This window comes from Tuber melanosporum (genome assembly GCF_000151645.1).
Source record: "Tuber melanosporum whole genome shotgun sequence assembly, scaffold_5, strain Mel28".
Classification (NCBI taxonomy): domain Eukaryota; kingdom Fungi; phylum Ascomycota; class Pezizomycetes; order Pezizales; family Tuberaceae; genus Tuber; species Tuber melanosporum.
In genome coordinates, this window is record NW_003299095.1 from 498,543 (window position 1) to 515,977 (window position 17,435).

The 17,435-nt window shown below is 43.6% G+C and overlaps 4 protein-coding genes; 1 reads left to right on the top strand and 3 right to left on the bottom strand.

Annotated features, from left to right (window-relative positions):
- Positions 1–8,601: 8,601 nt before the first annotated feature.
- GSTUM_00008730001 (uncharacterized protein) lies at positions 8,602–10,594 on the bottom strand (the record flags this gene model as incomplete). XM_002840233.2 has 4 exons in its annotated part: positions 10,327–10,594; positions 9,746–10,269; positions 9,412–9,690; positions 8,602–9,357 (listed from the first exon to the last, which is right to left on the bottom strand). The coding sequence occupies exons 1-4, from the start codon at positions 10,385–10,387 to the stop codon at positions 8,602–8,604; spliced, it is 1,620 nt and encodes a 539-aa protein (XP_002840279.1). The 5' UTR covers positions 10,388–10,594.
- A 903-nt stretch (positions 10,595–11,497) lies between these two features.
- On the bottom strand, positions 11,498–13,671 carry GSTUM_00008731001 (uncharacterized protein; the record flags this gene model as incomplete). Its single annotated transcript, XM_002840234.1, has 9 exons — positions 11,498–12,448; positions 12,502–12,599; positions 12,668–12,696; positions 12,727–12,733; positions 12,851–12,875; positions 12,934–13,093; positions 13,144–13,322; positions 13,384–13,448; positions 13,578–13,671. 9 exons carry the CDS (start codon positions 13,669–13,671, stop codon positions 11,498–11,500), a joined length of 1,608 nt encoding a protein of 535 aa, XP_002840280.1.
- A 251-nt stretch (positions 13,672–13,922) lies between these two features.
- GSTUM_00008732001 (uncharacterized protein) lies at positions 13,923–15,191 on the top strand (the record flags this gene model as incomplete). XM_002840235.2 has 5 exons in its annotated part: positions 13,923–13,978; positions 14,052–14,247; positions 14,309–14,819; positions 14,877–14,954; positions 15,012–15,191. The coding sequence occupies 5 exons, from the start codon at positions 13,923–13,925 to the stop codon at positions 15,098–15,100; spliced, it is 930 nt and encodes a 309-aa protein (XP_002840281.1). The 3' UTR covers positions 15,101–15,191.
- Positions 15,192–15,500: 309 nt separating this feature from the next.
- GSTUM_00008733001 (uncharacterized protein) lies at positions 15,501–16,155 on the bottom strand (the record flags this gene model as incomplete). The annotated part of the gene is made up of 4 exons (XM_002840236.1): positions 15,501–15,507; positions 15,564–15,613; positions 15,679–15,971; positions 16,035–16,155. 4 exons carry the CDS (start codon positions 16,153–16,155, stop codon positions 15,501–15,503), a joined length of 471 nt encoding a protein of 156 aa, XP_002840282.1.
- Positions 16,156–17,435: the final 1,280 nt, after the last annotated feature.

Genomic DNA, 17,435 nt, shown 5'->3' on the forward strand with positions numbered 1-17,435 from the left:
TTGGAGTTAGTGATCCACGATGACGAAAACAGCATGTCCCAAATTCTCAACAACAAGTAGCACAGAAGACAGAAACAACACCAACTGCTGAATGGGACTCTTGTTTGATATTTCCAATTGCTTGTAGTACTAGAATAGCTAAGATAGAATGGTAAATTACAATATACATTAGGTTATAAGAGTTCTGTACTATCTACAAATTCGATACTCTGATTGTTATCATTAATCTCTGAAATAGAGCCAACCTCATTGGTAAACTCAGGCTCTGTCTGCCAATTCCCAATCTGTATACCTGAAAATCCCTTAATATCTAATCCTGAATCACAACTTCTATCAATAGTAAGTAACAATCCAACCCTTTAGAATACTCGTCAAATAATATCAGCTTCTTCGATATGAAATCGATAGAAAGTATCGCCAATACAGGAGGTTATTAGGATATGCCGGTAGCCGACGCTCCACTTCTGAAAGGTGTCTACACTCTCAGCTTCGAAGATTGCATGGTCAATAAGCTCTCGCATTTTTTCTTTTAGATGCTTATTGACCGAGACATCAAGTGGCTAAACTAAACTAGTGCACCCGTCAGGGATAAAAGAAGACATAATATTATATACATGTAGCTTTTCAAGAACAGCTGGAGTTTTTGTAAGATCCCATGAGATCAATCATAAATAGTGTTGGTCATCCTCCTAATACTGGAACTAACTGCTCTTCAATACAGTGTAAAAACAAGCCATCATTCATACACGCTTTTTTGTTGAATTCTACTTCAACTCCAGGATGATAGCTGTCCTACTCTCTACCTAACTGCTCCCCCTTTAAATGAAAAATTACTATTGGTGGTACTCTTGGCACTCTATCTGCAAAGATACAAAGTACTAATGAGACCTGCCTCTTATCCTACCCATTTTGTCCTGCTTTGGCCCAAATTGTTTTCTGACCAATGATATCGTAGGTCTTTCCTTTTAGATACTCCAATGGAATTGGAGTTTCATCAAGGATGCAAATATTAGACTCCTCAAATCGGCCAGCTGGATGCTGAAGAACGATATCCAAAAATATCCTACAATGGGGCTGCAAATTCCGGCGGTTGAACCGGAGTTAATTAATGAGAGACTGGTATTCAGTAGATACTTTCTGGGCTTTTTCTTTATACATCATAAGCTAATTTTATATCATCCAAGGAATCCTTGAAACTATCTGTGACTGAATTGGAAGCCTTCGGGATTGAGTACTGAAAAAAGCTCTTGAAATCTAAATTTAGCTTGTACCTGAAACCACCTCCGTCTTACTATTCTTCCTTGTTGTCTTAACTCCAAAAAGTCATCCTATAGTCTTCACTTCAATGTGGGCCACCCACAGCGAGATTCTGTACTGCCCTCTCAGGCACTAGCATGTGAGTTGATTCCAACTTTCTCAATAGAAGACCTTTTATTGACCCATTCACTAATTGTTTACAGCTGTATCTTATAGATCACTACAGCTTCCTTTTACATTGAATTCCAGAAGTGGTCTGCCTGCTTCTTAGCAATTAGGTGGTGTTTGAGAAATACTAGTACAGGTATCTTTTGTTTTTTGGCTAAAGGTTCTCTTGGGATGGATTATTGAGTTTATATGGTGTTCAGTCAGTATACACTCACTGATAAATTTCACTTTAAGTCCTCTTCACTTTCTGGCTGTTTGAATTACTGATATTTTGTTGAATATCTCTGTCATTGACTATTAGAATCTCATACTGGAAAAGGAAACGTTCTCAAGTGCTTTATCTAACTTACAGAAAGGTATAAATCAGTTGAGAAAGATACGGATTACGAGAAGCTTGAATTGCTTTACTAACTTGAACTTTTACAAATTAATTACATTAGATACTATTATATACTGATTGGAACATCAGTTCGTCTCCTGATATCTCTCAAATTACTTCCAATGACTGCTATCTTCTTCTATTATATTAGGAATACCAGGATCCGATACCTAGGAATCACTCTAAGTAGGATAATCATACTCAGAATTGGAATCCCTGATCTCTAACACCCCCCTCCACCCCACTTACGAGGCCCACACGTCATCATACATATCAATCTCAGTTATGTCCTGTGACTATAATGCTACAGATTTGAAGGGGTCAGAATAATGCCATATATGTCACTACTGTCACTCCAACTAGATCCTGTACGCAGAGTATATGAGAGGGGTCCTTCAGCTAGGTCTAAGAAGTAGAATGGAGTAAATCCATCAACTACTCACAAGGTTACTAGACTTCAAAGATGTAATAATTTTAGTATAGACCATAGGTAACAGGATGTTTTTGTACGAAGAGATAGTATCGAATGGTATAAGATCGCAACGAGACCAATACATTCACACCTACCTTACAATAATCAGAAGAGTCTGGAACTTCAAGGAACACTATCCTAGAAGCCAATGGACTTCATAGAGTGTTACAACTAGGTTTTCGAACACATTGTAGCTGAAGGTATAACTCTTAATACTACAACAGCAATTGAAACCCTGTTACCCAGAGCAACCAAGGGTTGCCAACTGAGGGAATATTTATCAATCTAGTAGAATAGCTTTCTGCGAATTAGTAGGAAGTCCTCTGAAAGATATCTATCTGTTGAGTAAGGAGTTATAAAGGATTGAAGTCAGGTGACCTAAAAAGATTGCAATTACAACTATCTTTGCAGATGCAATCCACAGACGAAACTGATCATTTCATCAATTACAGAGACAATTGAGGCCAACTCAGTTCAACTTGAAAACTAGGCCATAAGTCTAAAGACTTTAATGATCTGATAACTACTATTGGGAACAGTATTATTCCTAGTTAGTTATATTGTAATTGCCGAAGAAGAGTCTTGTGATTTTCAGGGTCTCCAAGTATTTGCCCCTTTTAAGAATACTGGACATTGCAAGTTATAATCAGAGAGGTACATAGTTGTATAATAAATAGATGTAGTATGTGAACACATAGATGGGGAATATAAATATTGAAGTACCTCTCAAGCTTTAGACATCATCAAGCAATAGAGAAGAGACCTTAACAATATAATATTTTCTTTATAATTCAATTCTACTTTACCTATTTTTATGTCACTCTTAGTAGTTATAAACGAAACAATTGAAGTCTGAGTCTGCCTAGACAATATCTGACTACGAAAACAAATTTTGATTGGCTTAGACAACTCTGAAGTTTATCAGGTTATCTTCGCCTAACATATTATGACTTCTTCTATATTAGTGTACCGTAAAAACCCTCTGTATCCACTACTGGGGATGGGAGCTTGGAAGTTATGTAAGGGGATGTGTATAATAGTGTCAAGAAATTGAGTGATGGTCCGTGATACCGAAATTTGCTTTTTTCAATGTCAGTCTTACTGTTAGAATTAAGAGCAACTACAGTGGATACTCCTGGTACCCTAAATCTTGGTAACCAGAAGACTTCACTTCTCCTAGAGTCTTTTGAGATTATATTTATACTCCTTCCTTTGTTTGTACTTTTCTTAGGATCCATAACTGTTTTCCTAGAATCCTGTTAGAAGAACTGTAACTAATATGGGTACTCGGTTATTGGTTTTGTTTTATGTTTTGTTTTAAGTATCGTTTTGATACTTGGTTTGTTTTAAGTATTGTTTGATACTTGGTTTTGTTTTATGTTTTGTTTTAAGTATCGCTTTGATACTTGGTGTGTTTTAAGTATCGTTTGATACTTGGTTTGTTTTAAGTATTGTTTGATACTTGGTTTTGTTTTATGTTTTGTTTTAAGTATCGCTTTGATACTTGGTGTGTTTTAAGTATCGTTTGATACTTGGTTTGTTTTAAGTATTGTTTGATACTTGGTTTTGTTTTATGTTGTTTTAAGTATCGCTTTGATACTTGGTTTGTTTTAAGTATCATTTGATACTTGGTTTTGTTTTATGTTTTGTTTTAAGTATCGCTTTGATACTTAATTAGTTTTACCAGAGTATATCGATTAATACCTTTGATTAGTTTCGTTCATGCTAGACATGAACAGATTTTGGTATTTATAGACCGCCTGTTTCTACGATAGAAAAGGGAGACTTTGATAGAAATTATTTCAATATACTTGGTTGAACGGTTACTTCTTTGTTCCTCAGTACACCCTCGAAGCCTCCTTTAATTCTCAGCTCTCGCCTCCTCTCTGGAAGAGCCGGCCACCTGCCAACTATCGTATCTATTACTGATAACGTGATTAGCACCTTGCAAACACATTATAGGAACTACTATATAATAAATATTATTGTATTAGTATTAGTTTTCAGTTTCAATAAATGCTACACTATTATCTCTGTCACGAATGTGGCTTAGCGAGAAAAGGGTTTTCACGTGACGCATAGTTATGAGTCACAGGTACGTTATTGTTTCACACATATAACTCATTAGGGTTATATGATTTGTTATGTGTGGGATTTGTGATGCTTTCGCACATGGCTCAAGTATGAGTCATGGGACGTGCGCCTGACAAGTATGCCTAGAGAGTATGCCTTGCAGGTAAGCCTTGCGCATATGATTTATGTTTTGCACATGACCTCATTATGAGGTCAGGGGTTTCGCCCATATGACTCAGTCGAGTCATATCACTTGTTTATTGCGTTATGATTGGTTTATGAGCTTTGTACATGACCTCGCTATAAGGTCATGGGTTTTGAGCATGTGATCACTTTGGTCACATGACTAGTTTGTTATGATTTGGTTTCGCACATGTGACCACTTTAGGTCACATGACTACAGGCGGGAAGAATACTATATAAGGAGGCTGATGCGGCCGAGGAAGATAGGTTCTTCATGCTTTATTCTAAGTACTTTTCCTACTTATTAGTTTAACGAATATAAAACACCTTTACGATCTTTATCTTTATTGCAACATTATCATTACGCCAAGAAGCGCTCGTCACGAAGACGAGTTAGAGAAAGCTTACGATAGGCCTTTCCGATAGAAGACAAAGGTCTTGTACTATCGGTAACGTAGGCAGAGGCCTAGAGCTATCATAAGATAAAGAAAGAAGAAGACAGAAAAGATAAGTATTGTTCCCCGTCGCCAAGAACTAACTATCTAAAGAAGGGATCGTTACAATCTCCCTCCTCGGGTACCTCTACCCTCTCATCTAATGAGGCCAAATCCTCCTTCCAATTCCTAATTTCCAAGTTTGTAAACTCCTATATGTCTAACTTGTTATCCTAGCTTCTATTAATTGGAAGCAATAATCCTAATTTGCGAAAAGAGGTTTTAATTACATGACTTTTTGAAGAATGGAACTAGTTGAATGTTTCGCCTACACAGTGAGTAGTCATGACCCTGCTATCTTCCACTCTCCATTTTTCAAAGTCCTCTACTGACTCCAACTCAAAGATTTTCTCGTTAGTAAGATCTCGCATTAACTCCTTAAAGGGCTTATTTACTGAGACATCGTTGGGCTGGATGAAACTCGTACATCCAGTGGGAAATAAGAAGAGGGTAATATTCTTGTTGCAGAGGAGTTGGAGAACTGTGGAAGTCTGATGAGACCCTATTAGATCGAGGGTAAAATAGGTTGGGTGTCCTCTGAGTACAGGAATCAGATGCTTTGTAATATAATTTTCGAAAAGAGAATCATTCATATAGGCTGTCAGATTATACTTTACTAAAATATCTGAATGATAGTATAGTTTCTCTACATCAAGCCGTTTTCCAGTTCTATGAAATACTACTATAGGTGGTACTTATAATACCCCATTGGTAAATATATACAGAACTAAGCTAGCCTGTCTTTTGTCCCACCCAGACCTGCTCTCCTTTACCTAAATCGCTTTTTTCTCCGATATGATTATATGTCTTCCCCTGCAAGTACTTGAACTATATCAGTGTTTCATCCAAATTGCAAATGTTCAACAACTTGTATCAGCCCACTAGGTACTCCACAGCAACCTCTCAAAATACATTCTGTTGGGGCTGAGAATTTCGGCAATTAAATCACAGCCAATTAACGATAAGTATCTCGTAATCAGCTGGGAGCTTTTACACCTTCTTCGTGATACTTCGTAGACTAATGTGATGGTAACTTAGAAACTGCCGAAACCACCTATTACTGAACTGAAAGATTGCTGAACTCACGTTCAGATATAGGACATGAAATTAAAACTGTGAGCGTACCCAAAACCACACCTACTGTATGGTTCGGCCAGCTTTTCTTCGTTCAATAAAGTTACTATATAACTGGTCCTCCAATTCCTGCCAGAATACTATTTCCACATAACCCAATCCCTCCTCCCCCTTTACTAGTAACTTCTTCCCAAATCACTCAATCCTCTTCCTTTTTCATACCCAGTTACTAATAGTTCTTTGTGGAATTTGGTAGAACTTGGATGCTTTATATTGTGTGGGCTTGCTATATTCACTATTGTGGGGGAGAGGAATTTTGTGGTGCTCGAGGAATGTAAGGACTCTGATTTTCTGCAATTGACTATATGTTCGTTCTGGCTATCTGTTTGGCTTTAGATCATATAGAGTAAGAATTCGGTCTTCAATTTGCTTTGCTTTTGGACTACAATGGCGCTGCTTTAGCTTTTAAATTGGTGACATTCTTTCCTCCGAATTGCTGGTATTCCTCCTTCCTACTCTCCTTACCCTTCCTTTCATATTTCCTTTTCTCTTCTTACTTACCGCTACTAATACCTATTTTACAATATTAAGTCACGAACATCAGACTGGCTCCTTATTCCCCCTACAATATTGTATTCCAGTCATCTTATGGTTCAAGTAAGTCTGCAAATATCTTCTTAACTCTTTTGGTTTTATCTTAATTTTATATGATACATCCTGACTCATGTTTAGTTTGATTGAGTCTGTACTATTTTCACATTTCAGCATTATGGCCGGTTACTTGGTCTCTTGGCACTAGCATACACACCCCTGTGAACAGTCGCCAAGTCCCGATTCCTGATAGTGGATACAGCAGGTTTTTACGGTACTCTCCTGAATGTTCTCGTATTCAGACCTAAACTCCTTTTCCATCTACTCTCTCTTTATAAGAGTCATAATATCTTTACAGTAGACTCAGAACTGTGTCCAGATGTCGCAATTTCTGGAATACAATGAGCCTGCACTATGATTTAGTTGAGGCGCAGATCACAGTTTGATATTGCAAGGATTCAGAACTTAATTTCCTGATCACAGACAGTCACTCGCTGAGTTAGTCATACCTCGCTTAACTATTTCCCGAGATCCGGCCGCGTTGAGCGATACCGAATTTTAAGAGATTTTACGGTACTGTACGAGTGCTCGAATAGACTTTCAAAGGCCGAGTTCGCCGGCAGAGCCCCAACCCAGCCAACCTCCCCTGCCAAGACCGTCTCCAATCACATGATCTCAATGCATCTTCCTCTATCATAACTTATCATACCAGCCACAACCTCAAGAGAGCACCCCCTTCACATTCACACTCAGTCGCCAAATAATCCAACCAACCATCACCCCAAACAATGGTCCTCCTAGCAGAACTCCTAGCAGACCTAACATCTTTGAAAACACTCGTACCGCCCCCCCCCCCCTTCTTGTCCCATTATCTTCTTCCTTCCTATTCGGCTCTGACAAACCAAAACCCTTCCTCTTTTAGAACACATCCGATGCCCTCGCCCTCGTAAATTCACCCCACACCGACACGACCACCGAACCCACGGACCGGGAATTCACGCGCGCGAAGGAGTTCCTCGCCTTGCGCTCCGAGCAGCGCGGACTCGAGGACTTGATTGCCAAGCGGAGGGGTGTGGCGGCTGTGATGGAGGGGTTCGGGGGGAGAGGTGCTGCGCCGGTATGATACCTTAAGGTGTCATCATGGCTCCGGTGGTGGCGGATAGGGTGGACTGGACTGGCGCAAGTAGTATTGGGTGGAATATATTTCTTCTCGCGCGACTGCTCGTTCGAATTATCTGCGTTACTTTGCTCCAATGTACGGTCGTGTCTGATGAGTTCTCGCACAATGGCTGGCGACAGCACAACGATCCAAAGCACCGTAGTTGGCAACACAAATTTATAGGTATCATAATAGCTCGGTGGATTAGTAGATCATGATGGGAAGTCCAGAAATCATTCTATTGTCCAATCCTGGCGAATCCTTGCCAATCGGAGGTCACAGAAAACTAGAAATATTTAATGCTAACAAATTAAGATACTACATAATATTATAAACTTTTGTCTGGAGATATACCGGCAGGTTGGCTTACAACCTAGCTATTATTGTCCCACAAATGTAATGGGAAACTTGAAATTAAAGAGACGGTATAGTTGAGATGTTTTTGCCATGGACAGTACGAGGACTTAGGAGACACGACTACACAAGTTGGTAATACAGAATTCCTATGCCTCAAAGTTTCGGCCCTCCCTCACAGAGATGAGAAAATAGCAATTGCAACAGCAGCAGTAGTAGTCTATCAACACAAACCCCTGACCCTGTTTCCGATCTAATATGGTAACCTGTAATGTAAGGTAAGGAAAGCAAAACAAAACAAAAAAAAAAGATAATATAAACCTCCCCGGCAAAGCAAGCACCGCCCAGACCGGGCGGAGAGTGTGGAATATTTTTCCCATCCCCCCATCCTGGCCCTTTAAGTTTCCTTCTTCCCCTTACCCTCCGGGCTCGCAACTTTCTCGGTAACTATTTGGGGTCCTTTGGCTTCGACCCCGCCCTCGGAGGCATCAAGAATGGACGCCTCCTTCTCGTCAATATTTTGATCATCCTTCGAGGCCTTCTTAGAGGCTTCAGAAGCAGACTCGGAGCTCTGTTCGTTCTCTTCCTCAATGAGCTCTTGCTGCTCCCTCAATACTTCAAGTCTCTGCTTATTAGTTGCGGCTCCCTCAAGGGTGTTGACCTCGAGCTCAATCTCGTGGTAGAGCTCCTCGGGAATGCTGCTGAGTACTGAAACAAGCGCGTCAAACTGAGAATCAATCTCGCTCTCCTTGCCCTGGGCATACATAAATGCATTTGACAATACCAACAACGTAGACGGAAGACCGTGCTTCAATCTAAGTTCGAGCCAGGTGTTGAGATCATCTCGTAGGCGGCCGGGGCTGACGCCATGGGTGCGGATACCACGGGAAGCGCACGCAGTTTGAAGCTCAGGAACCGAAAGCGAATCCACTCCTTCGTAGGAGATGGCACGGTCGTCCCGCTTAATCTGCCGCATTTTGTGCCTGATATTATAGCGTAACATAGCATCGGTTCCGAAAGTATTGAGATTCATGTATCGGCACATTCCGACCAACTGGGGCCTTGAAAGATTGTCCAAAGTAACATCGTCCCTGAAGATCTTACAAACTTTGATGACATCTTCCCGGCTGGGGGGTTCGCCGCTTGATCGGATCTACATAATAATTAGTAGATACTCGTAGAGCTAGATGTCTCAAAGTTTAGCCACCTTCTTGAAGAACTGCGTGAATTCCTCCCGCTGCCTGGTCTTGGCACTGAACGGGATACCACTCTCCCGCAAAGTCTTGCGGAGGAAATCGGATACGTCCCGCCTGGTGGATCGGAGCTTGCTAGACTTCAAATCCTTCGCCTTCTGATCTTCGTAGGTACTCGGTAGAAGATTGGGAAAGACTTTAAGAGCGACCGGCAGGAAGAGTTCACCAGCAGGAACGATAATAAAGACCGAGAAGGGGACAAGACGGCCCAAATCTTTGACTGTTCGCTCGAGCTATGACACCGGTTTCAGACACGGCATGTTGGGGTAAACGATTCAAAATCCTTACCTGACGACGTTCACGACGACTCAACTCATACCCCGCAGCCATCTTCAAAGCCAAGTTTGAAGAAATCTTTATCTCCGCACCCAATAGCTTTGTTCCATCCCAGAAATGTTGCACGCCATGCTTAACCTTCTGCCAAATAGTAGCTTTCTTTTCCTCCTTTTTCTTCTCAACGCCACCCTCGTTAGCCGTAGCGATAGCAATCGAGTTCTCGGTTTGTGTAGTTTTTGGATCCTTCTCTAACGTGGGGGCTTCGGCACCACTATTGTCGGGGGCAACCACGGTTTCCGGTTTCGGTGAGGGTTTTGCGATAGTTGCCTCACGGGGAACTGGCTTGCTGGCTTTTTTGGGGTCGAAACCCGGGGGAGGAATGATAGGACCGCCGACTCCAGTTGTTGCTGTATCGGTACTCAGATGCCTCTGAGAAGCAAGGATGATGATAGCTGATTGATATCGGGCAATTTGAGAATGCAGAAGACCTTTACGAGAACATAACCCGGGTGGCGATCGAAGGCAAGTGCGCCGAGCTATATGGGTCAGCAATCGTAAACTAAAGGTTCAGGCTGTTCGGAATGGGCAATTACCTGATGACGCTATAAACGAGCGTTGTCTGGCCGAATTGAAGGCTAGTCTTGCTGAACTCATGGCGTGAAGATGCCTATCGGGGGTCTGATAGAGAAAAGGAATGGCAGCACGCAGTACTGTGGAAAAGGGAAAAAAAATGGTAAGATAAAATTGGTGGAGACAGAGATGAAAAGTTCTTTCGGTAGGGAAGGGCTAGAATTCAGGACGAGCGAACAGCGGAGTAGAAGAAGGAGCGAGGAGTTGCGTAATTTGGTGTTGAGAATGGGTGGATGGAATGACAAAGATTCCTTTCTAAAGTAGACAAGGGGTTTCTTGTTGGACAGCCAAGAGTTGGGGATGTATGATACGGTACTAGTACTTATAGGGACAAAAGGATTGTTTTCTGGAAACGGGGTCACAACTTGTTTGGGAGCTGAGCCCCGTTGTCAGCGACCACATCAAGGGGCTAAACTCATGCCATTCTTTCGCTTACGCGTTACCGCGCAAATTTTCAGTACGGGCCCTGATCAGATCCTTGGTGCAGGTCTTCGTGGTTAATGTAGACACCAGTGGTCCAAACCTTTTCATGATCACACAGTAATACCAGTATGTCTACTCGTATCATATAGTACAGAAGTCCACCGAATTATACTCATTCGTTCCAAGATTTCTGTTATGACTTTCCCCGCTTTATAGCATAGTAAGCACTCTTAGCACATATGAGCATCTGGGGTCTGAGTTGTTTATACAGCGCATCGTGGCACACCCTCTGAGCTTTGATCCCGTACCGCAACAGCATTGGTATCTTAGGTGCTGCGGCGTTCGATACAGGATGGCAACTTGATAGCTATTATTTATTTTGGCAATTGCGTTAGGATAAATGATATCAACTTCCTCTAACCACCAAATTGAACCCCGCGATGCAAGCGCAAATACCATACCAGTATCACACATTCAAAGAAACAAAGACATCCTTTGGCGCACAAAAAATATTACAAAAACAGTACTGGTAAGTTGTCGGGACGAAAGACTATAACTTGTATGTAAGGCCCAACACATGTTTACATATTCGTGAGCAGTTTCCACAAACCGCCCGCAACTCTCCACCAGCTTTCCCCGTATGCTAGCTCGATCAACCCTACACAACACGTACGTTAGTGAACGATATCCAATTGGATTACAAGCACTACTCTAGACGCACGCGTTCTTACCTTTGGTGAATTGCCAACCTCTGTTACCGTCTCTTATTGGGTAATCAACAACTGGGGGAATAGCAGTGTTGATCAATCGGGGGAACCGATCTTCACAAACCGCCTTAACATTGCAGATTGCTCTCATACCCTCCACACCAGCGAACCTACCATATCCAGACCCTCTCACTCCCCCAAAGGGCAATGACTGGTTCAGATAATATACTCCAAAATCATTGACAGACACCATGCCGCTCTTAAATTCTCTCACAACACGATCGAGATCTCGTTTGTTCCTTCCAAAAACTGAGCCACCAAGGCCGTACTCAGTCGAGTTTGCTAGGTGAATGGCATGCGTAACATCCTTAGCTCTCATGAGAACGCATATAGGGGCGAAAGTTTCGTTTTGAGCGATTGGCATATCCTCGGTTACGTCAACAAGGAGCGTGGGTGAGAAATAATGACCCTGGGGGTATTTTGGGTGAATCAGTCTTTTACCACCAACCAAGCATCTAGCGCCTTTTTTGACAGCGTCCTCAATCCAGGACTCCAGTTTGTCAAACCCAGCCGCAGAAACCATGGCACCACAATCGACTTCATCACCGTCAAGGACAGATCCTAGTCGGATTTTCTTGATCCTTTCTTCAAGTATTTCGACGAGTTTCGAGTACACTTTTGGGAGGACCACAATCCTTTCAATCCCAATGCAGTTCTGAGCAGCGCTCTGGAAAACACCACGCATAAGTACTGAGGATAACGCTTTAACGTTCGGAACGTCGTCAAGAACGATGGCCGCGTCTTTACCACCCAATTCAATACACAAAGGGGTCAATGATTTAGAAGCGGATGCAGCCACATGGTGGGCAACCGGGCGGGATCCAATGAAAGTGATATGAGCGATTCCAGGATGAGAGGTGAGGTGAGGGGCAACTTCTGGCCAGCATGTGATAGACTATTTGGTCTTTATCAGTTTAACCCCGCCTTCCATGATTGCTTCATACTTACCTGAACAAGGTCTGGGTTATGACCACAAGCAGAAAGAGCACCTTTAATTGTGGAAACAAAGTAACCAGAACTCCAGGCTGTGTTTTCACTTCCCTTAACTACGCCAACCGTCAGCACAAATACCCTTGTTTACATAAATATGTTCAAGCTCCATCTCGTAACTCACCAACGATTCCATTTCCTGCGAATATAGAACTAATCATAGGGCAAAGGAGATTGTGAAACTATTGATCTGTCAGAGTCCATATTTGCCCTGCATGATAAGGATATTTGAAAGGGAAATCTTACAGGATAACTATGAAAACTAAAGTTAGCGTACCACAATTGATATGACGAAAGATCTACTCACTTCCAAGAGACACAAGCACAAACAACTCCCAAAGGTTCATATCTCACTTCCGCCTTTTTATAACACATCAATGGCCAGGAGACGCCCCTCCCCTCCGGCCTCAATGCTTGCTCCCCGTTGTTCAGAACCCACTTGATTTTTTCAACGACAACCAAAATCTCTCCGAGGGCGGCGTCAATGCGAGTTTTTCCAGAGTCGAGACAAGCAGCGGTGATAATTGTATCCTGGTTGGCGAGAATATATCTAGGAAACATTAGACGGCTACCTCCCAGCGCCCGGATGCAACTGCATACTTAAGAAGTGACCTCAGAACCTTCTTTCTTTCTTCGAAAGACGTCTTTGCCCATTCTTTCTGCGCTGCCGCCGACTTTGCGATCGCCTTATCGATATCCTCAGGGTATGCCGGCCTGGCCCTTCCAAGCAATCGTCCAGTGGCCGGACAGTAACATTGAATATTGTAATCCGACTCACTCTGTTTGGAATATCCATTATCAGTACTGTCATACAACTCACTGAAATCACAATAATCATACCCGAATGGAAGGCTCTGCAAGAACCTCACCCTTCCATCCCTCCTTGCACTCTTCCGGAACTGGCACTGTATAAGAAACTGCAGCAAATTTCAAATCCCTCCAATACCAGAGAGCGAAGAACGAAAAAACAACAGCAACGAGCGAGGCTAGCAAGGAATTCGCGGAAGGTAAGGAATTTAGTGAAACCAAATTACTATCCATGGCAGCGAAAGAGAAATTATCTCTATTAATTGAGCACCCAGCGGCGAAACCGCTGACGAGGGAGTCGAAGGAAATCTTCATGGCCATAAAGTTTTCCCCCTTTTATGTATGCCAATGCTGTCACTCGACAGTTGCAACCGAGGAGACGCGACTATTCTGCATCACGTGGAGGGAGCCGGTGGCCGGGTAATGGTCGACACCCAAAACTGATGATGATATCGTAGAACTTTGGTTCCCTGCCTGGATCGGTTACCCTGCCTTTCTGAAGCTATGATAGCTGGTGGTGGTACGATAGCTCCAAATTTGTCACAGGGTAACGTTGAACTATCAAAAAAGCTATGGATGATTATTTGGCTCGTAGGTTAGCCGCACTGCGGAACGAGTATGAGACTCGGTAATTATAGTCCCCTGTCGAGCGCATTGTTGTCTCCAAGTTCACTAGAAGATAGCATACTGAACTACCGAAGTAGCTTTAGTAGCTCTCTTACGCCGGCCACCACTATCCCGCAAACCTCGAGCTCACCACCCAAAACTCCCAAGACCGAAGTGAACGATGAACTCACAGCCCGGTTTGAGAAGATGAGGCTTACTCCAAGTTCTGCCAAATCATCGTCGGTTAAAGAACTGAAGAAAGAATATGAAGACATTTTATCCGAATCAAAGGTTAAAGCCCATCCACCCCCTGCATTTCCAAGCCGGGGGCAGACACTAAATGGCGATTCAGACACAAGAAATATTCAACGCCTTATCCTCTAACCAAGAGTTCTGGGATACCGGTGAAGATTCGCACGAGGAGATGGACGAAGTAGATCTTCTCCTGGCGGAAGCTAAAGCATATATACCCTCTCCCCCCAAAGCGCCAAAAGACGTCAATGGCGCTAAAAATGCACTGCCGGAGGACCTGTCGGTTCCCCCTGACTGGCTTCATTCGGATACTCTGCGCCCCGTAGCCACTACGGAGGAGGAGGAAGAAGCTGATATTCTACAACGAATACGTGACGAGATAGATTTCGAAAGGGCAAATGGAATAACGACACCACCTGAACCTCCCTCACCTCCAGGGCCTGCTGAGCCGGGGGAGGCTGCTCCGGAGGTAGATGAGTCCTTGTTTAAACGGTTTGAAGCTCTGGGAGGGCTTGAGCTACCTACGGTGCCCAAGGCCGAGCCCGGGGTTAAACCGAAGCCACATCTCATGGCTGCGAAGCCTGGGGATGATGAGACTGACACATGGTGCTGTGAGTGATGCATTTAGCAGCGATGTAGCAGTTTTAGGTTGCTGATGTTGCGTTTAGGTATATGTAACGACGATGCAGAATATAAGTGCTCCGGGTGTGAGAATGATATTTATTGCGCGAGCTGTCTTTATGAGTGTAAGAAATTATGATCTCCAGCACTATTTCTGGAAACATCTCCTAACACGGACATAGCGCACACTGGGCCGGACGCAGGATATGAAGAACGGAGGCACAAGTGGACAAAATACACGAAACCGAAGAAGCGGCTCGCTGCAGCTTAGACCCCCGGGTCTCATCGCTAAATGATGTCGCTAGAAAAGTACTTCTAACAACATTGTCGCATTGCGAAACCAATCAGATGGTTATTATGGCAGTCTGAGCTGTAACCGTCAATTCACATTCCCCATCATGTATTTATACATCCACCGCATCATAGAAAAATACCAAGAGGGGAAAAAAATTTAAAAAAATACAATCTCAGAACTGGATATTATTTAAACGCCCCGGAAAGGAAGATAAAGAAACCACTATTAAAACAACGCAAGTCCCGCAACGAAGAGACCAGCAGCGCTCAGCATGCCAACAGTAGTCTTCGAAGCTCCACTTTTTTTGGAGGTGTCCCCACTACTGGAAGAATTTCCTTGATTTCCTTGACTTCCTTGATCTCCTTGACTGCTCGACTTAGGTGCTACATCATCATCGGATCCGAGAGGTTCAGCGCCAACACCAGTGGAATTAACACACATTCCCGTGGGAGGCCCCGGAGCGTCCTTCCTGAAGGTGATGTCCGCGCACTACATACCCTCCGTTAGCCACTTCACTCACGTCCACCCTGAAAGTTTCCGGCAATTCGACATACGTTGTACAAAGCTCCACCATTGTGAGACAACTGGATAACCTGAATACTAGCATTGGTGCCCTCCCCGATACCCAGGCCGGACGGGATGGAGATTTTCGGGAAGCAAAAGGTCCCGTTACCGGTTTGGTTGAAGGGGGGGACGAGGGTGACGTTGAGTCTCGTGACATTATTCCCCACGCCCAAGTTGACGTAAGTCTGAGCGTTGTCATGGGTCGGTGTGAAGACCAGTGACCCTCCGTCGAGTGGCCAGGCGGTACGGTTTGAGTCGGAGACGGACTGGTTCACACCACCGCCTAGAAACCCACCTCCCAGTCAGTATCAAAACCCGAAAAGGCTCGAGTACAAGGTGAGCATACATGGATAAGTCCATTGAGTGGCATAACTGTCCCCGCGCCAGTACGGATAAGTAACTGCGAAATGCGCAGAAACAGTCGAGACGGAGACGGCGGCGCCGAGGAGGAAGGAGAGGAATCGCATTGTGAATTATCGAAGACTTGGAGCTAGATTATTCCGTGCGTGTGTGTGTTGATTGACAAGAACGCGGGGGAATCGAAGTTGACTAGCTAGCTAGGAAGTGCAAGAGCTCTAGTTGGCGGTGAAAGTGAAGAAGACTTACGGGAGGGGGGGGGCACACTCGATATTTAAGTACTTGTTCAGGGCGAAGGGGAAAAGTATGATAGTCTTTTTCTCTTTCTTTTTTCTTTTCATAATAATTATCATACATGGATTGAAATTTTTCACAACCTTAATTCCAGCCCCATATGACATCCCAGGGACTCGTGGGGATGGGGTACAGGTATGATACCGGTATGTGCACTGTAGGGGGGGGGGGGGAATAGGAAAGAGGGCGGGGAAACTTGCTCAATTCAACTTATGGCTTTTGCCCAGTGTGTCCCCGCCATTCTCCGACGGAGGAGAATCTTCCTATATCAAAGAAGAGGTAGAGCAAAAAAGCAACTTTGCCTGGTCATATCACCCACGGGTTTTGTTGGAAGTTCAACGTTCGTAAGACGGCAAGTGCAGGTTAGTATCCGACGTATGATAGCAGCAATACTTGTGATTGTTATCCGCAACCATCACCAGCATCGTAAAGATCCCGAAACTTCATCCTCCTATCATAAAAAAACCCACAATACCGCATTCCCAAAGCCAAGGCAACTCTGGGAGATACCCTAATAATATTATATTATTGTAAAAACCAGTCAAACACAGCATATCATACCACCTCCCCCCCCCCCACTCCCCCACTCCCCCAACTTATCCCTCTATCAAACAGCACGGCCGTTGCACAGTAAGATACCGTACTCGGTAACCCTAAAAACCTTGTAAGAGTACAACCTTACCCGCCAAGGCGATGAGCGCAAATGAGCAAGTTTTGCACGCGAGGTTGCCAGTCAACCAAAGCTGCTCTTCATCCCATTGGACCACACACAACCCCTTGTTGCCCTTGAGCTGGTTTTCTCCCAAAACAAATCGTGGCTTCGAGTTGGCTAACCTGTACAAGTACCAGTACCGGCAAGTCGGGGGACATGGCAGTTATGGCATAAGCGAGGGAGGTTATTTGCTTTGTTTTTTCTCTCTCTCTCTATTCAAGATTCTTTTTCTCGCTGCAGCTTCATTGGTTGTCACTCGGGTGTGGTACTCGAGTACGGTACCGGTACAGTAAAGTGAGCGGGTTTTTTCTTTGCTTTTTTCCCCCATCTTGAGTATTGTATGTTCGCGCCGCTGTAGAAGACGAGCTCAAAACAGGATAACTC